This window comes from Littorina saxatilis, linkage group LG9 (genome assembly GCF_037325665.1).
Source record: "Littorina saxatilis isolate snail1 linkage group LG9, US_GU_Lsax_2.0, whole genome shotgun sequence".
Lineage (NCBI taxonomy): Eukaryota > Metazoa > Mollusca > Gastropoda > Littorinimorpha > Littorinidae > Littorina > Littorina saxatilis.
Window position 1 is genome coordinate 18,482,936 of NC_090253.1, and position 27,500 is coordinate 18,510,435.

The 27,500-nt window shown below is 42.7% G+C and overlaps 1 protein-coding gene across 3 annotated transcripts in view; it reads left to right on the top strand.

The window, feature by feature from the left end:
* LOC138975507 (unconventional myosin-XVIIIa-like) overlaps window positions 1-27,500 on the top strand; it is a 142,086-nt gene that overhangs the window by 53,587 nt on the left and 60,999 nt on the right. For 2 of the 3 annotated variants that reach the window (XM_070348210.1, XM_070348209.1), the window contains exons 1-17: window positions 2,044-4,131; window positions 7,417-7,599; window positions 8,490-8,666; window positions 10,127-10,337; window positions 10,998-11,140; window positions 11,683-11,783; window positions 12,502-12,562; window positions 14,880-15,024; window positions 16,906-17,047; window positions 17,401-17,532; window positions 18,131-18,323; window positions 19,080-19,166; window positions 19,865-20,009; window positions 21,363-21,522; window positions 23,296-23,479; window positions 23,956-24,145; window positions 24,551-24,648. In XM_070348210.1, the coding sequence (XP_070204311.1) occupies window positions 2,323-4,131; window positions 7,417-7,599; window positions 8,490-8,666; window positions 10,127-10,337; window positions 10,998-11,140; window positions 11,683-11,783; window positions 12,502-12,562; window positions 14,880-15,024; window positions 16,906-17,047; window positions 17,401-17,532; window positions 18,131-18,323; window positions 19,080-19,166; window positions 19,865-20,009; window positions 21,363-21,522; window positions 23,296-23,479; window positions 23,956-24,145; window positions 24,551-24,648 (4,161 nt within the window). In that variant the 5' untranslated portion in view covers window positions 2,044-2,322. Of the gene's footprint in view, window positions 1-2,043; window positions 4,132-7,416; window positions 7,600-8,489; window positions 8,667-10,126; window positions 10,338-10,997; window positions 11,141-11,682; window positions 11,784-12,501; window positions 12,563-14,879; window positions 15,025-16,905; window positions 17,048-17,400; window positions 17,533-18,130; window positions 18,324-19,079; window positions 19,167-19,864; window positions 20,010-21,362; window positions 21,523-23,295; window positions 23,480-23,955; window positions 24,146-24,550; window positions 24,649-27,500 lie in introns of those variants that run through there. The other variant, XM_070348211.1, reaches the window with a different exon arrangement.

The following is a 27,500-nucleotide window of genomic DNA, read 5'->3' on the forward strand; positions in this document are numbered from 1 at the left end:
CCCCCCCCGCGGGTTAGGGGGAGTCCCATATTGGTTGGGACGAGAAAGAATTTACCCGATGCTCCCCAGCATGTCGTAAGAGGCGACTAACGGATTCTGTTTCTCCTTTTACCCTTGTTAAGTGTTTCTTGTATATAGTCAATGTTTGTAAAGATTTTAGTCAAGCAGTATGTAAGAAATGTTAAGTCCTTTGTACTGGAAACTTGCATTCTCCCAGTAAGGTCATATATTGTACTACGTTGCAAGCCCCTGGAGCAGATTTTTGATTAGTGCTTTTGTGAACAAGAAACAATTGACAAGTGGCTCTATCCCATCACCCCCCGTCCCTCCGTCGCGATATAACCTTGAACGGTTGAAAACGACGTTAAACACCAAATAAAGAAAGAAAGAGCTTTTATTCATACATGGATGGTGACTGGCGTTTTGGTGCCTTGAGATTTGTATGTCTTTGTTGTTTATTCAGGAAATACAGGGTGGCATGTATAATACGATGTAAACATTTGTGACCACACAACAAGCTAAGCTTATGCTATACTATGTCCTTGTTGCTGGGACATCATAACGTATTTTGCCAATTTGCACTGAGAGTCTGAGCGGCTGTGAATAACCGTATTGCTGTACGTTTCCTGCTGTTTCCAGAAATTGTTGGCAACATTTCTCTTTAACACAGCTCGTTTGCTGTTTAGAGTGTCACTGTGACGACCATTTGATTATTAAATTAAAACAGGTTGCCTTGATATATTTCGACAATTATAGGTCAATTATAAGGTAAAAGGAGTGGGGAAATGGAGGGGATGGGGGTAGGGGAGAGGGGATCGGGGGACTCTTAAAAGAATGTCAGTTCAAGCAGGTTAAAGAAGGTGGCTCTTTCATGTAGCCGTTCTTCCCCATAATCTTCAGTACGCTGTTAAACAGATACAGATCGCAAAGTACAATTGTACACCAGCATTCCGTGCAATGTGTGTGTCTATGGGGGTAGTTTAGCGGGTATCTCTTACCAATCTAGGGTGGGAATTGGATACCCGAACTACCCAGTAGAATTGCTGTACAGGATATACGGGGTACGGGTGCGTGTGGGGCTTTTATAAACGCAGTTTTTTATGTCAGGAATATGCTGCTGTCTTGGCTGGATACATATCTGAAACACTCGTAAAGCACGTAAGAAGTACGCGGTTATTCTTCCCCACAGGGTTAGACAAGGTGAACATATGCATGGGAGCAGTTTTAGTTTGTGTGCGAGAACTGCAGACATATGTTATATTTTTTAAATGTTATCGTTTTGTTTAGAGTTTAGTAAATGGTGCTTGTAAACATTGATAGGTATGTGGGTTTTTTCCATGACAGTAGTTTTTGCCTACAATGCCCACGAAAACATGTACTTGTAGAAACAGTTAGTAACTTTTGCTTGCAAACGTTGATAATTTGATCTAAGACGATAATTTTTGCCGTATGTGAACACGAAGAGATGTGTTTGATTATTTTCTTTTAAGACGGTAATTTTTGCCTTCAAGGACCTCGAAAACATGTGCTTGCTTTTGACTTCCAGTTTTGGCCGGTGTAACACGAGAAAATTACTCCCACGAGATTTTTACTTCGGAGTAAACATTTCGTACGAAAAAGTTACTCCCTTTACGAAAAAAGCACTCTCCCATTGCACGAGAAAATTACTCCCCAAGACAGGTGAGTTCCGAGTAAACATTTCGTACAAAAATGTTACTCCCCTGACGAATAAATAACGAATAAATTACTTCACCCCAACACGAGCAATTTAACTTCCAATGCCAGGTGTACGAAGGGGAGTAAAAATTTCGTGGAGGGAGTAATTTTTTCGTGCCTTGGGGAGTTCTTTTCTCGTACGAAAAGTGTACTCGGAGTAAGAATTTCGTACAAAATATTTACTCCGGACTAAATTTTTGTGTTACACCGGTGTGTGTTCAGGCAGTGTGGCGATCGTTACAATCGTACGGCATGTAAGGAAATCTAAAATGAGCCCTTCGTGACTTTAATAAATCGTTATTGTGCATGATTCACTTCGTAAGATGAGGTCATTTCTTCTTCAGCGTTCGACGGTTGTGTCAAATGAGGACAATGACTTCTTTGAATCTTGTTATACGACAAATTAACAGTGTTAACCTGTGATGGTGTAAAAACCAAGGCGAACAACAACATTACAGACAATGGTGTAAAACTGTGATAGGGAAAAAAACAAAACAAGGCGATCAACAACAATGATGACAATGATGTAAAACTGTGATAGTGTAAAAACTATGGTGAAAAACAACAAAACAGACACTGGTGTAGAACTGTGTTAGTGTAAAAACCATGGCAAACAACAACAATAACAACCACAGCGAGGTGGTGGAGCAGCAGGCCTGGGAGACGTCGTCCCACCACAGCCAGCATGGCTTCACCCCGGGCACCAGCATGGAGAGTCTCTCCAGCATCCCTGAAGGTCGCATCACCCCGTCATGCCACTTCCACAGCAAGCAGCGGACCACCTCCACCACTCTCACCCGCCACCACTCCACCACTCTGGGGAGAGGGGACTCTCCCGGCAACGATGCCAGACCGTGGCACTCCAGCCTGCGACGCCAGAACAGCGCTCCTCAGCTGGAACCGCCAGCCAAGAACAAGCACCTCCACCGGCAGAGGCTGGGCAGCTCTGAGTCCGTCAGTTCCCGCAGCCGCCACGGAAGCTCCGAGTCCGTCAACTCAGACAGTCCCGGCAACAGGACGTCTAGGTGTTCGGCGTGCTCTTCGCTGGCGCACGAAGAGGTTGACCCCTTCAGCCCTTGGAAGGCCAAGCCGGCCGTGAAGGTGAGGCGAAAGATCGGCGTCCGACGCAACTACAATAGTCACGGTGGTGACGGTGTTCAGAGCGGGAGCAGTTTCAGCGCCGCGGACCTCCAGGGACAGGGGAGACACCCCGCTATGGACAAGAGTAACAACAGTTTTGGCGAAGCGGATCGCAGAGCAGCGAGAAGAAGAGGTGGTGATAGTATGGATGACTCTGATCACAGAGCGGGGAGGAGAGGTGAGGACAGTTTTGACGACAACGATCACAGAGTTGCTGAGGAAGGGGGTGATGACTTTGACGAAGCTGATGAGGAAGTTGTGATGAGGAGAGGCAGACGTTCTGGTGAGAGGCAGAGCAACAGCTTCGGCGAGGAGGACTCTGCACATTCTCACACCGGACGCAGACGAAGTGATAGACATTCTGGTGGAGATTATGAGATCCCTGGATCTCACACGACCAGGAGAGTGAGTGAAAGAGCGTCGGCCCACCACGAGTCTCAGGGACACGGTACCCACGATACCCCCGCCAAAAAGAGCGACAGATTGTCCTCGGGTCACAACCACAGTCCTGCTGACCAGTCTCAAAGAAAAAGAGTCGAAAGACCCTCAGGAGTTCACAACGAGAGACCCTCCTCAATGCACAGCGAAAGACCATCCTCTGTTCACAACGAACACTCTTCTGGCCTCCCACCTCAACCTCTTGCCAGAAAGAAAAGTGAAAGACCATCTTCAGTTCACAGTCCTGCTCACTCTCCAACCCCTGTCAGAAGAAAAAGCGACAGACCCTCCTCAGTGCACAACGAGAGACCCTCCTCAGTGCACAACGAGAGACCCTCCTCAACGCACAGCCCTGCCCAATCTCCAACTCCTGCACGCAGAAAAAGCGAGAGACTCTCCTCATCCCACAGTCCTGCGCAGTCTCCTACCCCGGTCAGGAGAAGGAGCGAAAAACACCCCCCTCCCCATCACCACAATGACATCCCAGGACAAAACACAGCGAGACGAAGAAGCGAACGTTTAGGCCTGGAGCGTCAGAACAGCTCCGGACTGTCAGACTCTCACGAACACAACGGTGATGGTGGTAGTGCTGCACATCCACCTCACACCAAACTCACCAGAACCAGCTCGGGTCGACAGGCCAAACCTACCGTGGTCCGAAAGATTAGCCGGAAAAGCAGTTCTGGACCATCGGACGCTAAATCCCGGGTTCGCAGCATTGAGCAGAAGAGACTGGATGGAACCCGATCTCCGGTCCCCGTGAGAGGCCGCAGCGGTTACTTTGATCTAGATAAAGCACTGGAAGAGTCTCGAAGGAAGGGCGCTGATGGTTCTGAGGTAATGGTTGATGTGTGTGTGTGTGTGTGTGTGTGTGTGTGTTGTTTGGGGACGTATTGCTTTTGATGTTAAACAAAATCTGATATCGTTTCTGCACTTCAGAATTATACTGCTTTCCAAGCCCTTGGGGATCTGTTGTTTTAAAAGGTTTACGTACTGAGTTCATGACTGTTAAGACATGGGGTTCCTCTGGCCTTGAGGGGGTGGCGGTTGCGAAATTGTCTGCGTTTCTGCGTAAAACAAAACAAAAGTTGCACAGTTCAGAGGAAAATTGTAGTGTTATTCCTTGTGTAATTGTGTTTTTTTGTGTGTGCACGTGTGTGTTCTACAAATCTCTGTCTCTGTCCCGGTCTCTCACTGTCGCTCTCTGTCACTCTCTGTCATTGTCTGTCTCTGTCTGTCTGTCTGTCTATTTTTGTCTATGTCTGTCTCTTATTTTGCCGTTAACTTTCAAAACAAGGCATAGGACCATCATTTTTAACAACACACTGTCTCTGGCCAGGGCCAGACTTGCAGCGTGTGCATTTACCATTCGGGTACATTCTGTAGTCCTATCACCATATAAAAACCGCAGGTCTCATCGTTCTCTCCACTATATCGTCACCATGAATGGACCCCAGGTATTTAAAGTATTTGTCTCATGTTTTCTCCTTCTTCGCCTCCCTTGTACCTTCAATCTCAGTCATTCTGTGTATTTGACAGGGAGTGTAGGGTATAAAGGTATTCAACCTTTCCCCTGGTATTAACCGAACAGTAGGTTTCCGTCACAGTTCATGACGGCCTCATGAATACCTCGTATCCTTCTGTGTGTTTAGCGGATATCACTTGAAGTGAAATTTCCTACAAAGGGGGAGGGGTGGAGCGTGCGAGGGAGGGAGGGAGGGGTAGAGAGAGAAAGAAAGAGAGAGATAGAGGTAGAGAGAGAGAGAGCTAGACAGACAGGGAGAGGGGGGGGGGGGGGGGAGATAAAAATGAACGTGAAGGACGTGAGAGGGGTATTAGAACACATATTGACGGAGCGACCGGGGGCTCTAAATCTTAGTAGGGGGGGGGGGGGGGGGGATTGAGATTTCAGATAGATCTGCGTGTATCTTACAGATCTGGCAGTGATTGAGCATTTGGGGACATGTGTGTGTTATGTGATTTGAGAGAGAGAGAGAGAGAGAGAGAGAGAGAGAGAGAGAGAGAGAGAGAGAGAGAGAGAGAGAGAGAGAGAGTATCTGTATGTTTGTGTTTCTTGTTGTCGGTCTGAGTTTCCTGTGCCTGTGAGACTCCTAAGACAATCGCAGCTTACGCCCAAAGAGGGGGATAGGTGAGTGCGGAGTGGGGGAAGGTGGGTGGGGACTAGATTAGTAGGGGAAGGGGGCAAGGGTAAGTAGGTGAGGGTTAACAATCGTGTTTGTTACCAAGTTCACTGAAGCGTGTTAGTAGTGAGGGGGGAGCATGTAATTTCCTCCTCACTTTCTCACACCCCCTGACAGAGTAGAGAGGCCAAGAGTGGTGAATAATTCATGCCTACCCTGCTGTTTTAACACGCTTGTTTTAACAGCTGGTTGCTCAGGTGCATACCTGGTAGTTTATGTCGGCACTGGTTTATGAATCTAGTGAAAGAGAGAGATAGAGGGCGGGGATATAGCTCAGTTGGTAGCGCGCTGGATTTGTATTCAGTTGGCCGCTGTCAGCGTGAGTTCGATCCCAGGTTCGGCGGAAATTTATTTCACAGAGTCAACTTTGTGTGCAGACTCTCTTCGGTGTCCGAACCTCCCCCCGTGTACACTACATTGGGTGTGCACGTTAAAGATCCCACGATTGACAAAAGGGTCTTTCCTGGCAAAATTGCTTAGGCACAGTTAATAATTGTCTACCTATACCCGTGTGACTTGGAATAATAGGCCGTGAAAGGTAAATATGCGCCGAAATGGCTGCAATCTACTGGCCGTATAAAATTTCATCTCACACGGCATCACTGCAGAGCGCCTAGAACTGTACCCACGGAATATGCGCGATATAAGACTCATTGATTGATTGATTGTGAGTGTGTCCAGGGAGGGAGGATGACGAAACAAATAAGAAAAACAAAACCCAACAACAATCGACATACAGAAGAAAACTAAAGCCAAGGTAACAGTAGGATGTATCTTTCTGAACAGACAGATGCCTTAAAACAGGATCGTATGGATTCAAATGATTTATTTTCTTGTGAATATATATAACTATCTTTGAAACTGCATGGTACTGCATGGTTATATGGATGGGCAAAAACTGAAATCAGCTCAGCCATGTACTTTTTGTGTGTATAGTGCTGGTCATCCCTTTAGCACTCCTTTCTGGCTTCTGTTCTATGTCTGTCTGTCTGTCTGTCTGTCTGTCTCTCTGTCTGTCTGTCTCTCTCTCTCTCTCTCTCTCTCTCTCTCACTCTCTGTTTTTCTGTCTCTCTCTCTCTGTCTCTGTCTCTGACTGTTTGTCTATATGTCTCTCTCTCTCACTCTGTTTGTCTGTCTCTCTCTCTCTCCCTCTCTCTCTCACTCTGTCTGTCTGTCTGTCTGTCTGTATGTATGTATGTATGTCTGTCTGATTCTCTCTGTCTTTAACCCCTGTTCCCCCTCCCAACCCCCCCCCCCCCCCCCATTCCATTTCTGTCTGCCTGTCTGTTGTGCCTGTCTGTCTGTCTGTCTGTCTGTCTGTTTCACTCAGTGTTTTATCCCTATTCCCCCTTCCATTCCCTCCCACCATCATGACAATCTTCTTCCTTTGAAGTTTGTCCTTGGGGGAAAAAAAGCTGTCAGTTCAGCAGAGAACTAATCAGAACAGTAGGTAATGTATACACCCTTCACATGCCAATCACTATATCCCCCTTGTCATAAGTTCCTTTGATGCAGTAATAAATGTATAGCTTCTTATGAAGGATATGTCGGTGTTGGGTAGAATAATGACTTGCTATGTCTTCTGAACTGTTACTTGGCATAATAGGTGAAACTATGTTTTCTGTTTTTCCTTGAAAGTAGGATGAAGTCTTTGGTTGGTGGATACTTTATGTTTTTGTCGCTTTTGTTTTAACTGGATGGTGTTAAAAAAAAGTACCCCTTTTTATTTTGCTCCCAATTTTGGGAAGACATCTTGAATATTTCATTTCAGACCAAACGTGAGACGGAGCAGCAATGAGTAATGATCATCATTTTTCTTATACTCCATCTACTGCCGCACGCATTTATCAGCAATCATTTAATGCTTTCAAACCTTTAAATCATCACTATTTAAAGAAATTCTTCACATTTTTGTTTTCAGACCAAGTCAGAAGACCAGGTGGAAACAGAGCGGCTATGGCTGGAAGCGGAACGCGTGTGGCTGGTGCACAAAGGGGGATTCACCAGCGCCAGACTGCAGCCAGGGGGCGCCACCGATGGCACCGTCAACATCAAGCTGGACTCGGGCGAAGTCCTGACTGTGGATGAAGAAGATATCGAGAAGGTAAACAAATTTGTTTGGAATTTTGAGATGTTGATTTCAAGGGAGAAAGGGAGCAGTCTAAGTCTTAGTAATTTTAGCAAGTGCATGCTTATCTGTCCTTCCGTCCGTCTGAATATACCTATGTTCATTTTATGTGTGTTTAGCTTTTTGTGTGTATCGGCCAGTGTTTCTTCTTCTTCTTCTGCGTTCGTGGGCTGAAACTCCCACGTGCACTCGTGTTTTTTGCACGAGTGGAATTTTACGTGCATGACCGTTTTTTACCCCACCATTTAGGCAGCCAAACGCCGTTTTCGGAGGAAGCATGCTGGGTATTTTCGTGTTTCTATAACCCACCGAACTCTGACATGGATTACATGATCTTTTTCGTGCGCACTTGGTCTTGTGCTTGTGTGTACACACGGGGGTGTTCGGACACCGAGGAGAGTCTGCACACAAAGTTGACTCTGAGAAATAAATCTCTTGCCGAACGTGGGGACGAACTCACGCTGACAGCGGCCAACTGGATACAAATCCAGCGCGCCACTGACTGAGCTACATCCCCGCCCTGGCCAGTGTTTGATTGAGTGTCTGGTCATGGAAGATGATTATTTTGATGGTCGTCACAGAAAGCAAGTGGGTAGTTGTACTTTTTGTTTGGAGAATGAATGAACTTCTATGCACTGTTCAACAAGGTTTAATATTATACCTGATTTCCTTCATATTATTTTTTTTGTCTTTGTGTAAAAACCAATTGTTTTCTCTCTCAGTTCATCAGTCTCTTTTTAATACCCCTTCCCCCCTCCTCCCCCCTCCTCCCCCCCCTCCTCCCCCCTCCCCCCTCCCCCCACCTCAACAAAAATCGAAAGAACAAAAATCATGTCAGGGTCTACATTTTCTGTTTCATTTTCCAGGCCAACCCCAACACTCAGGACCGGGTGGAAGACCTGACGGCGCTTCGTTACCTTAACGAGTCCAGCGCCCTGCATGTGTTGCGACAACGCTATGCAGGCAACCTGCCTCACACCTATGCAGGCCCCTCCCTCCTCATCATCAACCCTATGCAGCCTCTGCCTCTCTACTCCGAAAAGGTATGGACGTGACGCTCCGCTGCTGACTATAATTTTGCTGCATTTTGTTTATACTGTGCTGTGGGGAGATTTTTTTGTTATAAACTGTTTGATTATTGAGGAGGGATTTTAATGTAGGGCTCCTTCTCAATACAAGGACATCTCCCAGAAAAGAATGTTCCTGTTGTTTCTCAGTCCATAAATTGACTAAAGTAATACACCTTTCCTGAGAAGACATCTGTAATGCAAGGAAACTTTTACTGACACCTGGGCCCAGCAGAAGTGACATTACATACTGAAAGAAGAGCACCTACGTGTAAGATACACTCAGTGGGACCAAATTTACTCCATGGAAGTGACGTCTTATACTGAATGATGAACACCAGTTTAAGGTAGACTCAGTGGGACCAAATGTACCCCATGGAAGTGACGTCTTATACTGAATGATGAGCACCAGTTTAAGGTACACTCAGTGGGACCAAATGTACCCCATGGAAGTGACGTCTTATACTGAAAGATGAGCTCCAGTTTAAGGTACACTCAGTGGGACCAAATGTACCCCATGGAAGTGACGTCTTATACTGAATGATGAGCACCAGTTTAAGGTACACTCAGTGGGACCAAATGTACCCCATGGAAGTGACGTCTCATTCTGAATGATGAGCACCAGTTTAAGGTACACTCAGTGGGACCAAATGTACCCATGGAAGTGACGTCTCATACTGAAAGATGAGCTCCAGTTTAAGGTACACTCAGTGGGACCAAATGTACCCCATGGAAGTGACGTCTCATACTGAAAGATGAGCTCCAGTTTAAGATACACTCAGTGGGACCGTGAACCTCACACTGGGCGATTTAAATTGGGTTATTGCTGACACCTAAAGTCAGGACATTATGCTGATCAATGTTGTTCTGTCATAAAATCTGTCCTTGACTTTGCACAGTCTTTGTACCGAACATTCAGTGCCAAAGCTTTGTGCAGCGAGCTTCATGGAGTCATTTACTTCGCAAGTCGACTTAGTGCAATTAATATCAGGCTTAAGTCTGGCTGGTTAAGACAGCAGTACATTTGTTGGTGTGGGTTTTTCTAAATATATTACTTGGGGCCCATCTTTTTTTTTGATATTTTGTTGTGTCTTTCGTTCTCGTTTTGTATTTGTTTTCGTTTTCGGTATTAACACAGATTGTGTTCGATAATTCAAACTAAGTTTTCCCTGCTGTTTTTCTCCTTTTCTTTTTTTTCCTTATATATATTTTTTTTTATGTGGTCTCATCTCCTTTTTCAAAAATGTGTCGCATTGATCATAATCCGCCATGAAACTTCAGGAATGTTTATGTGAGCACTTACCATAAGTTTTAAACTTGTTGTGCTCCTTCTTAATGATGTTGTTATATTATCATGTGTCTGTTTACGAATAAAATACTGTTTAAAGGAAATGAATGCAAACTAACTTTAAGCAAATTCTCTTCCAACCATCCAGATCATACAGATGTTCCGAGGATGCAAGCAGGAGGACCTTCCGCCCCACATTTTCTCCGCAGCACAGATCGCCCTGCGTGATCTGCTCAACACTCGGCGAGACCAGTCCCTGGTCTTCATGGGTCGCAGCGGCTCCGGCAAAACCACGGCCGCCTACCACACTCTGCACTACCTGCTGTCGGCTGCTGGAAGCGTCAATAACATCTTCACAGGTCAGGGTGCATAAAATATTTTGATTGTTTTGTGTCGGGCCATTGTGTTGTCATCTGTACAGTGGAATTCCCTTTTTTAGACCCTGCAATTTAAGATTGCCTCCCTTTTAAGACCCTGTTTTCTCAGAATTTCTGTTCATAACCTCTGTAAATTTACCCCTGTTTTAAGACTCTTTCCTTTTTAAGACCTGATTTGTTCAGATGTCTGGAGGTCTTAAAAAGGATGTTCCACTTTGTTTTTGTGTTGTTTTTTTTGCGCTTGTTAATGTTATGTTGTTCTCAGTTGTTATTATAAGTCAGTTCAAGAATCAATTCCGTTAAAAAATAAATTCAGCTTGAAAGTTAATTCAGTGTGAGACTGTAAAGAGTCAAATTAGATCAAATATTGCTTTAGTTAAAAAAATTATTCTATCATTCTTGTAGCGCAGCAGTGTAGAATATATTGATGTTCGGCAAAGAAGTGTAATCTTTGAGGTATCATTTGTGGTACTGTAGTGTATTTTGAAAGTCTGCAATGAAATGGCTCAAATCATTCTTTAGTTCTGTTTTAAGTTAAGCAGTTTATATCTGGCACAAAATACACAATTTCAGAGACCATACCAATGACTATGTTCACTTTTTTTAGATAGGTAATAATTGTTGTTTGTTTAATTCTTTCAGTGGACAAGTTGAACGCAGTCAGCGTTTTGCTGAAAGCTTTCGGCAACAGCAAGACGCTCCTCAACACCAACGCAAGTCGCTACACGCAGATCACCACCCTGGATTTTGACCCCTCTGGAGTCATTGCTTCTGCCTCTGTTCAGGTTTGTCTTCATCATCGTCATCTCCATCTTCATCGTCGTCTTCTTTTTCTTCCCTTGTGGGCCATAACTCCCACATACACTTGCGTTTCTTTCAAGTAAACTGATACATGTATGACCATGTTTTTTAATTTTGTTTGTTTATACTCAACCATTAAATGCATAGCCATACTCCAGCTGTTATGGGGTATTCAGAGTTTTGAAGATGTGAGCTTTGGCTAAAGTTTCTCCCTGTTAGTGAATAGATGTTTATTACTGGCTTTGCTACTTCTTTAAGTGTGCCGTCACTCCCTGCAACTGCTTAGACATGCTCAGAAATTGTTTGACTTTTTCCTTTGGCCACTATGCATTTTCTCAATTGTTCTCAGCTCAGTGTGTATGTGTTCCTATCTAGTCTTTCTTTGCTTTTCATTTTGGTATTTTAGGCTTACAAAAACCCAGGTCACATATATATGCATTTTCCTGTTTCATCCTTGGGTTCTCGTTTCTTTCCCTACTTATCCAGTTCAGATACCTGTATGAATGACATGGTCTTCATGTTGCAGGTGTTGATGTTTGAGAAGAGCCGTGTGATTCGACGGCCAGAGGGAGAACCCACTTTCAACGTCCTGTATTACCTTCTTGCTGGAGTTGACGCTCACCTCAGGTACAAATACCCAGCAGTTAGTTGAAATAAGGTCCATCAGAATATCCTGGAGACTGGGTTGTAACACGTTTGATGAAGTAAGGTCATCAGAATATTTTGGGGATTGATCGGAGGCTTGTCATTTTAGGATATGTTAAAACTGCAAAAGAGTCCAATTTTGTTGATCAATCATTATATTTATAACGCATATGACTGGGTGGCCGAGTGGTAACGCACTTGCGCTCGGAAGCGAGAGGTTGCGAGTTCGACCCTGGGTCAGGGCGTTAGCAATTTTCTTCCCCCCTTTCCTAACCTAGGTGGTGGGTTCAAGTGCTAGTCTTTCGGATGAGACGAAAAACCGAGGTCCCTTCGTGTACACTACATTGGGGTGTGCACGTTAAAGATCCCACGATTGACAAAAGGGTCTTTCCTGGCAAAATTGTATAGGCATAGATAAAAATGTCCACCAACATACCCGTGTGACTTGGAATAATAGGCCGTGAAAAGTAGGATATGCGCTGAAATGGCTGCGATCTGCTGGCCGATGTGAATGCGTGATGTATTGTGTAAAAAAATTCCATCTCACACGGCATAAATAAATCCCTGCGCCTTGAATATGTGCGCGATATAAATTGCATAAAAAAAATTTTAAAAATAAAAAATCCCTGCGCTTAGAACTGTACCCACGGAATACGCGCGATATAAGCCTCATATTGATTGATTGAGTGTTTTGTTTCAGAAATGAGCTGCACCTGCAAAATCTGACAGAACCAAATCAGTTCATGACACCTTTACAAAAGGTATGTAATTGATCATGTTTAAGCAAACAAACAAATGTAAAACACATCTGCAGCTGTAGTTTGATGTGTTAGAAAAAATATCAGAACTTGTTGTTTTGATTATGTGACTTATAAAGCCTCTCAGTAATATGCTTTTAGCATGTTTAAAAGTTGTAAAAAAAATAAAAGTACTTCTCAGTTCATCATCATTTTGTGGTCATTTATGCACTCGCATGATACAGGGTATTGTGTGTAAACTTTCATTTGAGACGAATGAACATATGCAGTTGTTTTATCTATTAAGCATTTGACTTAACCTTAACCTTTGCATGAAGTTGCATTAATCTTAGTAAATGAGATTGGGACTGATCTTTGTTTTGTGAGTAGTGTCAGTTAAATTTTCTTTATTTTACGTAATAGAACATCCCCCGTTTTCTACATTTATATTTTAAGAATTACTTTAGAGCTTTATTACTGCCTGATACACTTGTAGCAGGTTTTGACGCACTGTCATTATTTTGGTGGAAGTGTAGATATCTTATTATTTTATGGCTGCATGTTGGAAAGCATGCATGTAGAATTAAAGATTTGTTTTTGGTGTGAAAATTCCCATCTTTCGTTTTGTTGCGTTCAGACAGAAGAAGAAGAGGTAAGCTTGGTTGAAGGCCTTGATTTTGTTATTTGTTTCTTATTTGTTTCTGCTTTTGTTCTTCTTTCTAAATGAAGAATTAGACAGTTTTTAATCAGAATGGATCTTGCATCAGAGGTATTCACACGCAGATCTTTAGCTTGGACAAATTAGACTTCTTTAGAGTGGTGGATTTGTCTGACTGCTTTTTCTTAACCTGTTCTAAATTGATATTGGCTGGCTGACAGATTTTTTCTTCACAAAAACGCTTGTAGAAAAAGTTAAAAAAAACCTGCAAAGGTACTTGCACTCAAAAACTTTCATTTTTTTCCACGACCTAATTACATGAGTAAATATTGAAAGGGGAGTGCCTTGATAACTCTTACAATTAAAGGTAGTTCAGTCTTAGTTTCATGTTGGCTGATTAATAACTCATCACTCATCTTACAATGTGTTGCTAATGTTTTGAGAAATGCATTTTTTCTTTTCGTTTTTTCCTTCTTTTTTTTTGTCCATCTGTCTTTTTTTCAGTTTGTTGATTTTGTTTTAGTTTGCACACATTTTTTTAATTTCTTTATTTGTTTTGTTTTCTTCTTTTCTTGATACTGAAGGAATTGTCCGCAGTAGTTTTCTGTTGAGCTTCATGCATGCTTTTTTCTCTGCATTACTACCACTTGCACCCTGATTGAAAACAGTGGTCTATGTGGATAAAAATTACATATGTTTCGCTTTTTTGTTTCACAGCTTGAAACACATGCACTAACTTTTTTCACACACGTGGGCCTCTTATTTAATCTTAAATTCTTATATTTGTCAACTGATGGGCAATTTGCATTTGAGCATCATAAGAAACATTTGACAATAATACTTGATTTTCATTATGATTATTGTCACTACACTTGGGAACTCCATCAAAGTACATAGTTCATTATGCAGATCAGAAACTTGATTTTCAAGGCAAGATTCTTTTGAACCAATGTACGGTTGTCGGCATTTCGCCCAAAGGTTAAAAGGGAGTAGGTGTCATTTTGTTGGGCATTATTGATTCTGCATTGAAAAGCTCTCAGTTAGTGCACAAAGTGTCCAACAGAAAATGTCTGCATCAACTGGGAACAATGCTGACAAGCTAGTTATGATCATTATTATGCAACATTTGTCAAAGTCATTTACTGCATAAAGCAGACACCAGAGGTTGTCATCAGAAACGCTGATTGTATGTAGTTTAACTCAGTAAATAATATCTCAAATCTACACCCTCACAGCATTGGCGTATGTGCTGGATATGGAATATAATGTCAAATTAATATGAAGGCTTTTTCTTGCTTTTCTGCAGTCTTTGCATATTGTGTATTAATCAGACCAAAGTAATGTTTTTTGTGTGTGTACGAATGACAGTAAAAATTGTTGTTAACCAAAATCTGTCTAAAGACTGCGTTAGATTTGATTTCATGCAGAACTTCCATTGTGTATTAAGGGAGTTGCTGAGAGTAATTTAAGCCACTACTGTATCAACAGGTAAGGTAAGGAAAAAGTGGAAACATGAGATTTAATGAATTTCTGAACAGAACATTTACAAGTGCAAAGTAATTTGAGAAAAGTTGTTTAATTAAAAATACTAATCTCTCACAACACCCAATCTAAAATATTAGGCATTACACCAGAATGTAGTTCTGGACCTGGTATTCATCACAACCACTCTATTTATTTCAGGATTACGATCGGCAGAAAGCCACCAACGAGTTTGGCAGAGTCCTGCAGGCTTTCCAGATGGTGGGCGCATCGGATGAAGAGATGAAGACTGTTCTCGGTGTTCTGGCAGCTGTATACCATCTTGGGGTGGCTGGCGCAACAAAAGGTTGGTTTTTTTTCTGTTTTTTTTTAGTTTGTCACAAAGAAAACAAAATTGAAAGCGATAGACTATTGATGTCCCAAAGTCAAAGTTATCAGAATGATATTCCTTTCTTGTTTTTGGCTCACGTAAGTGTAGCCTATGCGATGCTAACTTTTGTCTGTCTGTGCGTGCGTGCGCATGTATGTATGTATGTATGTATGTCTGTGGTAGAAACTTTAACATTTGACTGAACACCGAAATACTAATTTTACCTGGTTATTATTTAACCCCTTCACTGCCACAGTATAACAGTATTATGGTATTGCTGTGTGCCAGGGCAAAATTTTGCTTTCTTCGGTAGGTTCACTAATCTGTTCACTGCTCGGTCATTTATTGAGATATCTCTTAGATCTTTGGCATGTGTTTTGCTTATACCCTTGGCTATTTTAGGATGACATGATCATTGGACTTTGTTTGTGATTGTTATAGTAAAAATTGATATAATGACCATTTTTGTCAAAAATTACAGTTTCCGGACTTGCACACACACACATTGCAGCACGTAAAACCACACAAAACACTGCTAAAACTGGTGTCAAACATCAGGTACTCACATTACAGCCCTTAAAAGTATTCTTCTGTGTGGTAATCCATAAATCACTTCTTGTAGAGCTTCCAGAACACTGTATCGCTTGAAAACAGGTCTACGAGTTGAGGTCCGACTTTCGGCCGCCATTGTGAATGGCGGCTGAATGCTATAGTCGGTTCTACATTTGTAACACAGTTTTCAACACGTGGTAGTGACTTATCCGAACGGTCTATGGGAAAAAACTGTGTTTAGAACCCATACAAGTACTTGGACAGTGGTTACCTCCCATTTAGTTTTCAGAAATGTCCTGAAATGTTGTTGACACAAATCCCACGTACGAGATACGGTTATGGGCGTAGGACAAACCGAAAATGACCACGTATTACATACGGGGTCGGCAGTGAAGGGGTTAAGCAACAGCTTCAAAGTATTGAAGCAATGATCAACATTTCGTCGGCACGTATGTAGTTAAGTGTGTATCCAAAGAAAACGGGTGGTGGGGGGTTTTGGGGGGGTAAAAACAGGTGACTTGTTTGTGTCGTGTGTGGTCAGGTCAGGTCAGGGGTCAAGGTTAGGTCAGATCGCGTGAAGGATTGTGGTATAGATACAGTTATCACCGAGCTGCAGTTCGCCGATTCGGAGAAGACGATTTTACATTGTTCGGTTTCATAGCTCCAGAAAAATAGATAAAGAAGATACCAAAGGAGATTTCCTACAGGTTAATCTGCACAGCGTGTTTCCAGTGTCTGCGCGAGGAAGCGCGCGAAAGCGCAGCGCTGTCGAAAGCGCAGTGTCGATCTGGCCATCTCAGGCAGTCATGTCCCCGTAAGTAGGCTACAGACAGACAGATCTAGATCTAGTGTCTCGCACTCTTGCACCGTGTCACCTATGCTTACTGTGTGTGTGTATGTGTGACGGAGTGATTGAGTTTGTGTTACTGTTTGTTGATTTCTTACGTGAGCCTTGAAGGCTTCGCCTCTTGTTTATATTTGTTATGTTTTGGTAAATTTGTTTCTTGGCGTTTTCGTTTCTTCGTTATGTTAATATCTGTTTTAGTGTGTATGTCTGCCTGCCTATAAGTCTTTGTGGTAAACAGGGATCCATCATTACATTTTGTGATGACGGAAAGTGTAGACTTTTGAACTTACAGAAAACAAAAAAGGCTGTAAGCAAGGGGTCAGCTATGCTGTGGACATTCACTTGCAGGTGTTTTTGACAGCCAATTATTTCGCTAACTGAGAGACTTTAGAGAGCTTGAATTTAAAACAAAATATCCTGTGGGTCTGTTTAATTTTAATTTTTTTGTCTGTTGACAGGCACTCACAACAAGTTCCAGTTCACACGGCCGGCAGCGGCACAGAGAGCGGCCAGTCTGCTGGGCACCACGCCAGAGGAGTTGCAACGCAGCATTTTCACCCAGGGTGGATCCTCCACCCTCACCCGCAGCTCTTCACTCAGGTGAGGGATGTTTATGTTTTGGTGTGTGTGTGTGTGTGTGTGTGTGTGTGTGTGCGTGTGCGTGCGTGCGTGCGTGCGTGCGTGCTTGTGTGTGTGTGTGTGTGTGTTACTCTGTGCATGCTTTCCGTCATCTCTATCTGTATCAGTGTGTATCCAACAAATTCTGAACATGGAACATTTGCTACTTTTAAACATGAACTGGTGATAAAGTAGAGCTTTTGTCAAGAATACAAATAGAACTCAAGGACCTCAAGTGAATTGATTATCAAATGTAATAGTATCACAAAATGTGATAGTCATATGCTAATAATGTCAATACATGTTTTGTCAATATATTTTTACCTAATCTGTAGGGTGCCCGCTGGCCTTGACAAGTCCGGCCTCCAGACAGCAGACGCCAACACATCGGTGACAGAAGCCTTGGAGGCCTTTGTCGTCGGACTCTACACGGACGCCTTCAACGCTGTGGTGTCACTCATCAACAGGTTAGTTGTCATCTCTCTGGAGGGATTTATAATTCTTTTTTTTTAAGCCTTTGGTAAACTGTTGCAAGATACAGTGGTGCCTGCAGTGTGAAGCCACTCTGATGAGAGGTCACGTCCCTTCTGTTGTCTCTTTGCCTATTTTCTTGACCAAAGCATCCCTGTCTTGACAGGCCACCTGCACCTTTAAATAGTCCCGAGGGTGTCTTTTCATCGCAGCTACCACTGTAGTATGATATGGTGTGAGCTTATATCCAGTCGTTATGCCAGTTTTTGACGATGCACTTGTCTGTAGAATAAAAACCCTAATTGTAACTTAAGTAAACAAACTCTTCATGTAGCACACGCAACTTCAAAGAAGTTTCCAGTGTAGGACTGAGGAATATTTGCCCCATTGTAACTCACAACTTTTTTCCTTGACAGGAATCGCCTTTGATGAGCTCATACATTTGGCGGCTAAATAAAAAGGAAGACATTTAGCCTGCACAATCTGTCACGAACAACTTGTTGCATCCTGAATTCTTTGGAACGCCTGGAGTCAAAGTAATATGGATGTAGTACTACTCAGCGTGGATTGACATGTTAATCTTTGCACTTTCAGGTCTCTGTCGTCCAACGTGCGCACAATGTCGTCGCTGGTGGTGGTGGATTCCCCAGGCTTCCAGAACCCTGCCACCTGCGGGCGCCAGACTGGTGCCAACTTCGAGGACCTGTGCAACAACTACCTGCATGAGAGGATGCAGCTTCTGTACCATGAGACCAGCTTGACTGCACCTCAGGACAGATATGCTCAGGTAACGAAGAAATAATTTAAAACTCATCCCCTCTCGTGCACAAAATATAACTCAATTGATATAAAAAGACCAAAAAACACTGTACTCATGTTAGAATGATGAACACGGAACAAATAACGGCGATGTTAGACCTCTGGGGTCTTCCTCGGGCAAGAAAAGATTAGTACATCAAAAAAAAGAAGAAGAAAGATGACAGAACAGAAAGAAGGAAGAATCACTGACAGAACAACGACACTGCACAAACCAACAGGAGACACGTAGATATGAGCCCCAGGGACGCATTGCCATGCAGAAGGAAACTTTCACCATACTTAATTGTGGAAAGGATGGAAGTGTAAGCAGGAGAGTAACAGTCCAACTGGAGTTATTTGGCTGCGCATTTAAATCATGTTTTCTGTAAGGCTGTGCGGGAGGTTCGGTTGGTGTTCTTTTTATGCTAGGTACCACCTATCACTGCCATCAATGGTGAGATGTTGTCTTTACTGAGCATTAGTCAAATTGAAATTTGGCAAGGTGACAAAAGTGATGTTAAAGTTTCGCTGACTGAAGTCAAAGATTAAACACTTAGTGATGTAATCGCAAAAAGAGTTATCTCAAAACTTGGCAGGAATGAGTGAAAATGAAGATATTTTCTGCAAGGGGCAAAACAACAAAACAAACAAAACAAACCCTGAGCAACCTGAAAAGGATTATTCTGTGTGTGTGTGATTTTACTTGCAGTATCAGCTAACTAAATTTTGTTTATTTGTCTTTCAGGAGAACATTGACTGTGAGTTTGACCAAGTGACCAGCAGTCCAGCCGCCCTTGTTAACTTGATGGATCAAGCCAATCAACAAGGACTGGTCAGTTTTAACTGTGTTCATCATCATTATCATCATTATTGTGATATCCTGGTGGTAAATCAGACACAGCAACAGATTTTCTGGCAACTCAATACAGTACATGTATGAACAGAATTTCAGTTTATTTCACCTTTGTAAGTTCAGACATGTTCACTCAGTTTTGATGTAGTGATTGTGTTATGAATGCTTATCTTAATGAAAATTATCTTAGCTTTGATGCTGCTTGGCTGAAAGTGTTTAAATTTCGAAGAAGAACCTATTCAATAGTCAATACATCCGTGGTGACATCCTTTGCGCAGTTACTCCCCTTGATAAAACAGCAGTTTGTTTGTTCGTTCATGGGCTGAAACTCCCACGAATTTTACGTGTATGACCGTTTTTACCCCGCCATTTAGGCAGCCATACGCCGCTTTCGGAGGAAGCATGCTGGGTATTTTCGTGTTTCTATAACCCACCGAACTCGGACATGGATTACAGGATCTTTTTCGTGCGCACTTGGTCTTGTGCTTGCGTGTACACACGGGGGTGTTCTGACACCGAGGAGAATCTGCACACAAAGTTGACTCTGAGAAATAAATCTCTCGCCGAACGTGGGGACGAACTCACGCTGACAGCGGCCAACTGGATACAAATCCAGCGCGCTACCGACTGAGCTACATCCCCGCCCCGATAAAACAGCAGTGTTTTGCTTCTTGCAGATGCGTTCATCCAACACAGACCTGAGGAACGCTGACAAGAAGGGGTTGCTATGGATACTGGACGAGGAATCCATGTTCCCCGGGGCCTCTGAGGACAGCTTCATGGAGAGGTTCTTTGCTCAACACGGAGAGCAGCAAGTTAGAAGTCAGTAGTGTTACATCATTGCAATCTTCTGTTTCCTCTTCTTGTTCATGGGCTGAAACTCCCACGTTGTTGTTTTTTTACGTGTATGACCATTTTTACCCCACAATTTAGGCAGCCAGATGCCGATTTTGGGGGAGTGATTGCAATGATGGTTGTGAACAAATTTGCTGGAAACTTCAGAAGTCAGTAGTGTTACATAATTGCAATCTTCTGTTTCCTCTGCTGGTTCATGGGCTGAAACTCCCACGGTTTTTTTTTGTTTTTTTACGTGTATGACCATTTTTACCCCACAATTTAGGCAGCCAGATGCCGATTTTGGGGGAGTGATTGCAATGATGGTTGTGAACAAATTTGCTGGAAACTTCAGAAGTCAGTAGTGTAACATAATTGCAATCTTCTTCTTCCTCTTCTAACTTCTTGTTCATGGGCTGAAACTCACGTTTTTTACGTGTATTACTGTTTTTACCCCGCAATTTAGGCAGCCATATGCCGATTTCGGGGGAGAGATTGCAATGACGGTTGTCAGAACAAATTTGCTGGAAACTTCAGATGTCAGCGCAGCCCTGTAGAATTGATGAAAGGGTTGTTATGCAAACCGGGAAATTTGTTGAGGGTTGTCTGCTGTGTTCGCCTACTGATCGTTATCCACCAGTGTTGGGTTTTAGTGTTTGGATAAGTATGCTGCTTTGAGTTGATGCTGTCACTTGTCCGTGCTACAATGTGTGTGTGTGTGGAGGGGTGGTGATAGTGTGTGTGTGTGTGTGTGTGTGTGTGTGTGTGTGTGTGTGTGTGTGTGTGTGTGTGTGTGTGTGAACAGAACAGAGGATAAAAGAAGACAGGGCAGGCCTCCACTAAGTGGCTGAAAGGCGCACAATGGGAGAGAGAGAGAGAGAGAGAGAGAGAGAGAGAGAGAGAGAGAGAGAGAGCGAGCGAGAGAGAGAGAGAGAGAGAGAGAGAGAGAGAGAGAGAGGTGTGGGGGGGGGGGGGGGGGCTCTGTGTATGCATTTGATTTCTGTGTGTGTGTGAGAGAGAAGGAGAGAGCGACCGTGAGAGAGAGAGAGCTGTGTTAGTGTCTGTGTCTGTCTGTGTGTTTGTGTGTGGTGTCTGTGAAAAAGAGCTTCTGTGCAAGCATATTTGTGTGTGTTTGTATTTACCTCTTTTTAAGCTGCTTGTTTGGTGCAAGCAAGTAAACATGTGTCTGTATTTGTCTTTTGTGTCTGAAAACGGAGATCATCTGTGTGTCTTTCAGTGTTTGTGTATTTGCAGCTCTGTCCCAGGATGCCAATGCCTTTTTTACCTTACCCCTTCCTTCATTTACCTGAAACTTAACTCGTTTTTCTTTTCCATTGGCAGAAGACAGCTTGCTACGCAAAGGCTCTCTGGGCTACACTTTCATCCTGAACCACAACCAGGGAACAGTGCCTGTGCAGTACAACGCTGCAGGCTGGCTAAAAATCTGCCGTGACAACCCCATCTCCAAGAATTCTACCATCGTCTTGCAAGACTCCAAGAGGTTAGTGAAAAACTTACGGTAAGAGTGTTGGACTTAAGTGCTCCATGTGTGTTTGTGAGTGTGTCTGTGTTTTTGAACAGGTTTTTTTTTGCTCCTTTTTTTCTTAAAAGTTAATGTGAACATGCAGCGACGGGCGCAGTGGCGTGGTGGTAAGACGTCGGCCTCGTAATCGAGAGGTCGGGAGTTCGAATCCCGGTCGCTGCCGCCTGGTGGGTTAAGAGTGGAGATTTTTCCGATCTCCCAGGTCAACTTATGTGCAGACCTGCTAGTGACTTAACCCCCTTCGTGTGTACACGCAAGCACAAGACCAAGTGCGCACGGAAAAGATCCTGTAATCCATGTCAGAGTTCGGTGGGTTATGGAAACACGAAAATACCCAGCATGCCTACTCAACGAAATCGGAGTGAAGCTGACTATGCTCTCAGAGTATAGTGTGGGGAACCCAAATGGGCAAACGAGCTCACACGTAACCAGAAAATTCTGGAACGCTGAAGAAGAAGAAGAAGAAGAACATGCAGTTACTTTTGCAGTTTCTATAATCTTTGTTGTTCATTTCTTCTTTTTCTCTTCAAGTTTTTTTGTCTTTCTCGTTGCTTCTTTCTGTTGTTACTTTTCCAATGTCGGTATTGTTCTGTCTTCTGTAATTTCTTCCTTCTTCCCTCTTCTCTGTCATTGTTTATTTGTGTATTTTGTTTTTTCGGTTTTTTCCTTTCTTCCTCAACAGAATGTCATCCCTTTCTTTTGTTCTGTGAAATAAGAGTTAATTGATGCAGAACTTTCAGATACTTCTCTAGTATCTGACATAGATCACACACATTTAACATTTTCACTGTCATCTCTCTTTTTTCAGCCCATCAATAAGTCAGATGCTTCTCCGATATCTGACACAGAACAAACATTTAACATGTTCATCTTCATCTGTCTCTCTTTTTGACTCACATGCGAAGCAAAAGTGAGTCTATGTACTCACCCGAGTCGTCCGTTCGTCCGTCCGTCCGTCCGTCCGGAAAACTTTAACGTTGGATATTTCTTGGACACTATTAAGTCTATCAACACCTGATGTGGCCTGATGGTGTATGGTTACAAGATCTCAAAAAAAATGTGCGGCAACTTGACCTCACTTCAAGTTCAAGGTCACAGGGGCCGTAATTGTTGTCTTAAAAACGACCATTTTTCACATTTTCGCATTTTTTTCTGAAGTTATTGAGAATGGCAACCTTAGCTATGTATGCTATACAGGGCAATGTAAGCCCTATCTTTGGACACCAGTTTGGTTGACCTTGCTTCAAGGTCAAGGTCGCAAGGGTCCTTTAAAGTTGGATTGTATACATATTTTGAAGTGACCTTGACCCTGAACTATGGAAGAGAACTGTTTCAAACTTAAAAATTATGTGGGGCACATGTTATGCTTTCATCATGAGACACATTTGGTCACATATGATCAAGGTCAAGGTCACTTTGACCCTTATGAAATGTGACCAAAATAAGGTAGTGAACCACTAAAAGTGACCATATCTCATGGTAGAAAGAACCGATAAGCACCATTGTACTTCCTATGTCTTGAATTAACAGCTTTGTGTTGCATGACCTTGGATGACCTTGACCTTGGGTCAAGGTCACATGTATTTTGGTAGGAAAAATGTGTAAAGCAGTTCTTAGTGTATGTCATTGCTAGGTTTAGTTATTTGACCTTCACTGAAGGTCAAGGTCATGTAAAGGTCAAGGTCAAGCATGTGAGTCGTATGGGCTTTGCCCTTCTTGTTTTTTTTTTAGCCCCGCAATCAGTCAGCTGTTCTGCAGCATCAAAGGGGCAGTAGGTGGAATTGTCAGCGGATCCATCGCCGGAATGGAAGGATCCAATACTCTCAGACGTGTCGGCAGCATGAGGAGGACATTCATGTCAGGCACTGTCGCCCTCAAGAAGAAGTCGGTCTGCATCCAAGTCAAGTTCCAAGCTGTGAGTGATTTCTATGTTTTGTGCGTGTGTGTGTGTGTGGTTGTGTGTGTGTGTCTGTCTCTGTGTGTGTGTGTTCATGTGTGTGTGCGTGTGCATGCATACATGTGTGTTTGTGTGCGTGCGTGCATACATGTGTGTGTGTGTGTGTGTGCATGCATTTGTGTGTGTGTGTGTGTGTGTGTGTGTGTGTGTGTGTCTTTGGATTTATCTACCTGTCTGTCTGTAAGCTCATGATCATTGTGATTGTGTAAGTGTGTGTGTATTGCGGTGGGTGTGCCTCAGTGTGTGTGAGAGTGATGTTTGTCTGTGAGCTTACGTATTTAAGCAAAACAAAAAGTTCTTTTCTGATGACTAGGACAAGTCCAACTATCAACATACCTGATAAATGCTCAGTTTGACATCTCATATTCATCTTTGAAATTGTAAATCAAACATGCCCGTCCACCTGTTCATCTTTATTTGTCCTTTCTCAACAGGATTCTCTGATGGAGATCCTGAGGAAAACCAACCCCCACTTCGTGTTCTGCTTCATGCCGCAACAAACTGCGGGCCTGTGTGAACTGCGGGAAAAGATCGGCCCCGAGGACATTCAGGTCAACGTGCCCTTGCTCAGGTCGCAGCTACGTGGCTTTGAGATTCTCGATGCTTTGCGCCTGCATCGCCAAGGTGAGGAGATCACTTGAATTTCTCGGAAATTACGTTTATTTGTTTGTTTGTTTGTTCTCTGATGTACTCCAAGCACAGACAATGACCCAATGCCATAGGTCAAAATATCTGTACATGTTATGAAAAAGACTATATGTATAACATTTCTGTCTGCCTGCAATTATTTGAAGAAAAAGATCTCTGTCTGTCTGTAATGATTTGAAATTGTAAGATCTCTTTCTCTGTGTTATTATTTAAAGATCTCTTTCTCAATGTAATAATTTCAAGAAGTTGTACAATGATTCTCATTCACTGTTAAAGATCTCTTTCTCAATGTAATAATTTCAAGAAGTTGTACAATGATTCTCATTCACTGCTACTTAGCATTGAAGCATCATGAACGTTATGGAATTTATGTTGGTGCAGGCTTCCCGGAGTACATGCAGTTCCGAGAGTTCACACAGAAGTTCCAGGCCATGGTTCCTCCCAACAACAGACCCAGTCCCAACTCGGATGAAAAACAGGTACATAAGACTTTCATTGTTTCATGTTGTTTTTCGAAAACAATTCAATTCAATCAAACTTTATTATCTGAATGCAACAAACAGAAATTTTTCTTTTTGCTCGTGTACGAAATAACATCACATAAAAATACACTCTCAGAACATATATAGACACATAAAAGTACACATCAATACACACATAACCCAAACCACACATATCCATACCTCACCCTCACAATACAACATCCTCATACATACTACAGGAACTTTTAATCATACACCTCCGGGACAACCTGTGTCTGGCCTGTCTGAAAACAGCTCCGCGTGAGGGGTTTTGCTGCCAGCGCGGTGAAGATAAAGAGGGAACATTTTCTCTGCCCGCGCGGCAGCAAGCAGGATGTCTCTGAACTGCATAGACAAAACAAAATATTCACTAGAACATCAACATAGTGATCTTTGGAGAGGAGGGTTCACACAAATAATTATGAGATCACGGACATGATTTTCTGCGTCGGTCCTTTCGTTTCTGACTCTGGCTTGAGATCAAAGAAATCACACCTAACTGAGCCGAGTTCTGAGATACAAAGGGAAGTAAGGGCTCTAAGTGCTGACAACATGTACAATAGAGTAAGGGAGAGTTGCGCGGAACCAACCTCCTGGCACCTGAGAGAATAACACTGAGAGAATAACACTGAGAATAACACGGAGAGAATAACACTGAGAATAACACGGAGAGAATAACACTGAGAATAACACTGAGAGAATAACACTGAGAGAATAACACTGAGAGAATAACACTGAGAGAATAACACTGAGAGAATAACACTGAGAGAATAACACTGAGATAACACTGAGAGAATAACACTGAGAGAATAACACTGAGAATAACACTGAGAGAATAACACTGAGAGAATAACACTGAGAGAATAACACTGAGAATAACACTGAGAGAATAACACTGAGAATAACACGGAGAGAATAACACGGAGAGAATAACACTGAGAATAGAGAATAACACTGAGAATAACACTGAGAGAATAACACTGAGAATAACACTGAGAATAACACGGAGAGAATAACACGGAGAGAATAACACTGAGAGAATAACAAGCACTGATATAAACAAGCGACTTTCATCCTCGTGAGCTGAGTTCTGTTTCTAAAATTTCAGTTAATTATCTCATAATGATGAGTTTGCCCATCCACTTCCAAGACCACTTGGTTGACATTCATATGAAAGAATCCAAAATCGCTTGGGACTTTCCCAACAAGCGGCCCGAAACATTGGATCAAGCTAAGTTATCGTTACTCGTTGTTTGTCTGTGCACTGTAAAGACCGTTGGGTCGATATATTTGTGACTGTAACGTATAGTTTTGTCAATAACAAACGTTTCAACAACCTACCTTTCTTGTTTTTTTGATTCATATGAATGGGGTTTGTTTGTTTTGTATATTAAAAGTTCCATTGACAGCCCTTTTTATATTTAGTCAAGTTTTGACTAAATATTTTAACATCGAGGGGGAATCGAAACGAGGGTCGTGGTGTATGTGCGTGCGTGCGTGTGTGCGTGCGTGCGTGTGTGTGTGTGTGTGTGTAGAGCGATTCAGACTAAACTACTGGACCGATCTTTATGAAATTTGACATGAGAGTTCCTGGGTATGAAATCCCCGAACGTTTTTTTCATTTTTTTGATAAATGTCTTTGATGATGTCATATCCGGCTTTTCGTGAAAGTTGAGGCGGCACTGTCACGCCCTCATTTTTCAACCAAATTGGTTGAAATTTTGGTCAAGTAATCTTCGACGAAGCCCGGGGTTCGGTATTGCATTTCAGCGTGGTGGCTTAAAAATTAATTAATGACTTTGGTCATTAAAAATCTGAAAATTGTAAAAAAAAATAAAAATTTATAAAACGATCCAAACTTACGTTTATCTTATTCTCCATCATTTGCTGATTCCAAAAACATATAAATATGTTATATTCGGATTAAAAACAAGCTCTGAAAATTAAATATATAAAAATTATTATCAAAATTAAATTGTCCAAATCAATTTAAAAACACTTTCATCTTATTCCTTGTCGGTTCCTGATTCCAAAAACATATAGATATGATATGTTTGGATTAAAAACACGCTCAGAAAGTTAAAACAAAGAGAGGTACAGAAAAGCGTGCTATCCTTCTTAGCGCAACTACTACCCCGCTCTTCTTGTCAATTTCACTGCCTTTGCCATGAGCGGTGGCCTGACGATGCTACGAGTAAAATGGCATTGCGTTCAGTTTCATTCTGTGAGTTCGACAGCTACTTGACTAAATGTTGTATTTTCGCCTTACGCGACTTGTTTAATTTGTGATTGCTGAGTTGGGAACGTTGGCAGTCTATCTGTTTCAATTGAACCGGCACGGTTGGCCTAGTGGTAAGGCGTCCGCCCTGTGATCGGGAGGTCGTGGGTTCGAACCCCGGCCGGGTCATACCTAAGACTTTAAAATTGGCAATCTAGTGGCTGCTCCGCCTGGCGTCTGGCATTATGGGGTTAGTGCTAGGACTGGTTGGTCCGGTGTCAGAATAATGTGACTGGGTGAGACATGAAGCCTGTGCTGCGACTTCTGTCTTGTGTGTGGCGCACGTTATATGTCAAAGCGGCACCGCCCTGATATGGCCCTTCGTGGTCGGCTGGGCGTTAAGCAAACAAACAAACAAACTGAAAAGAGAGCACAGCCATTGTAATAAGCCAGACTAAGCCTTTGGATGCAATAAATAAGTGATAGCTGCATCAGATAAGAAATTGTTGGTGAAAACAATTACTGGTAAGGATGGCTATTTGACTGGCTATTTGACCATTTCTGGTGTTTTTAGCTTTTGGCTATAGTGCAA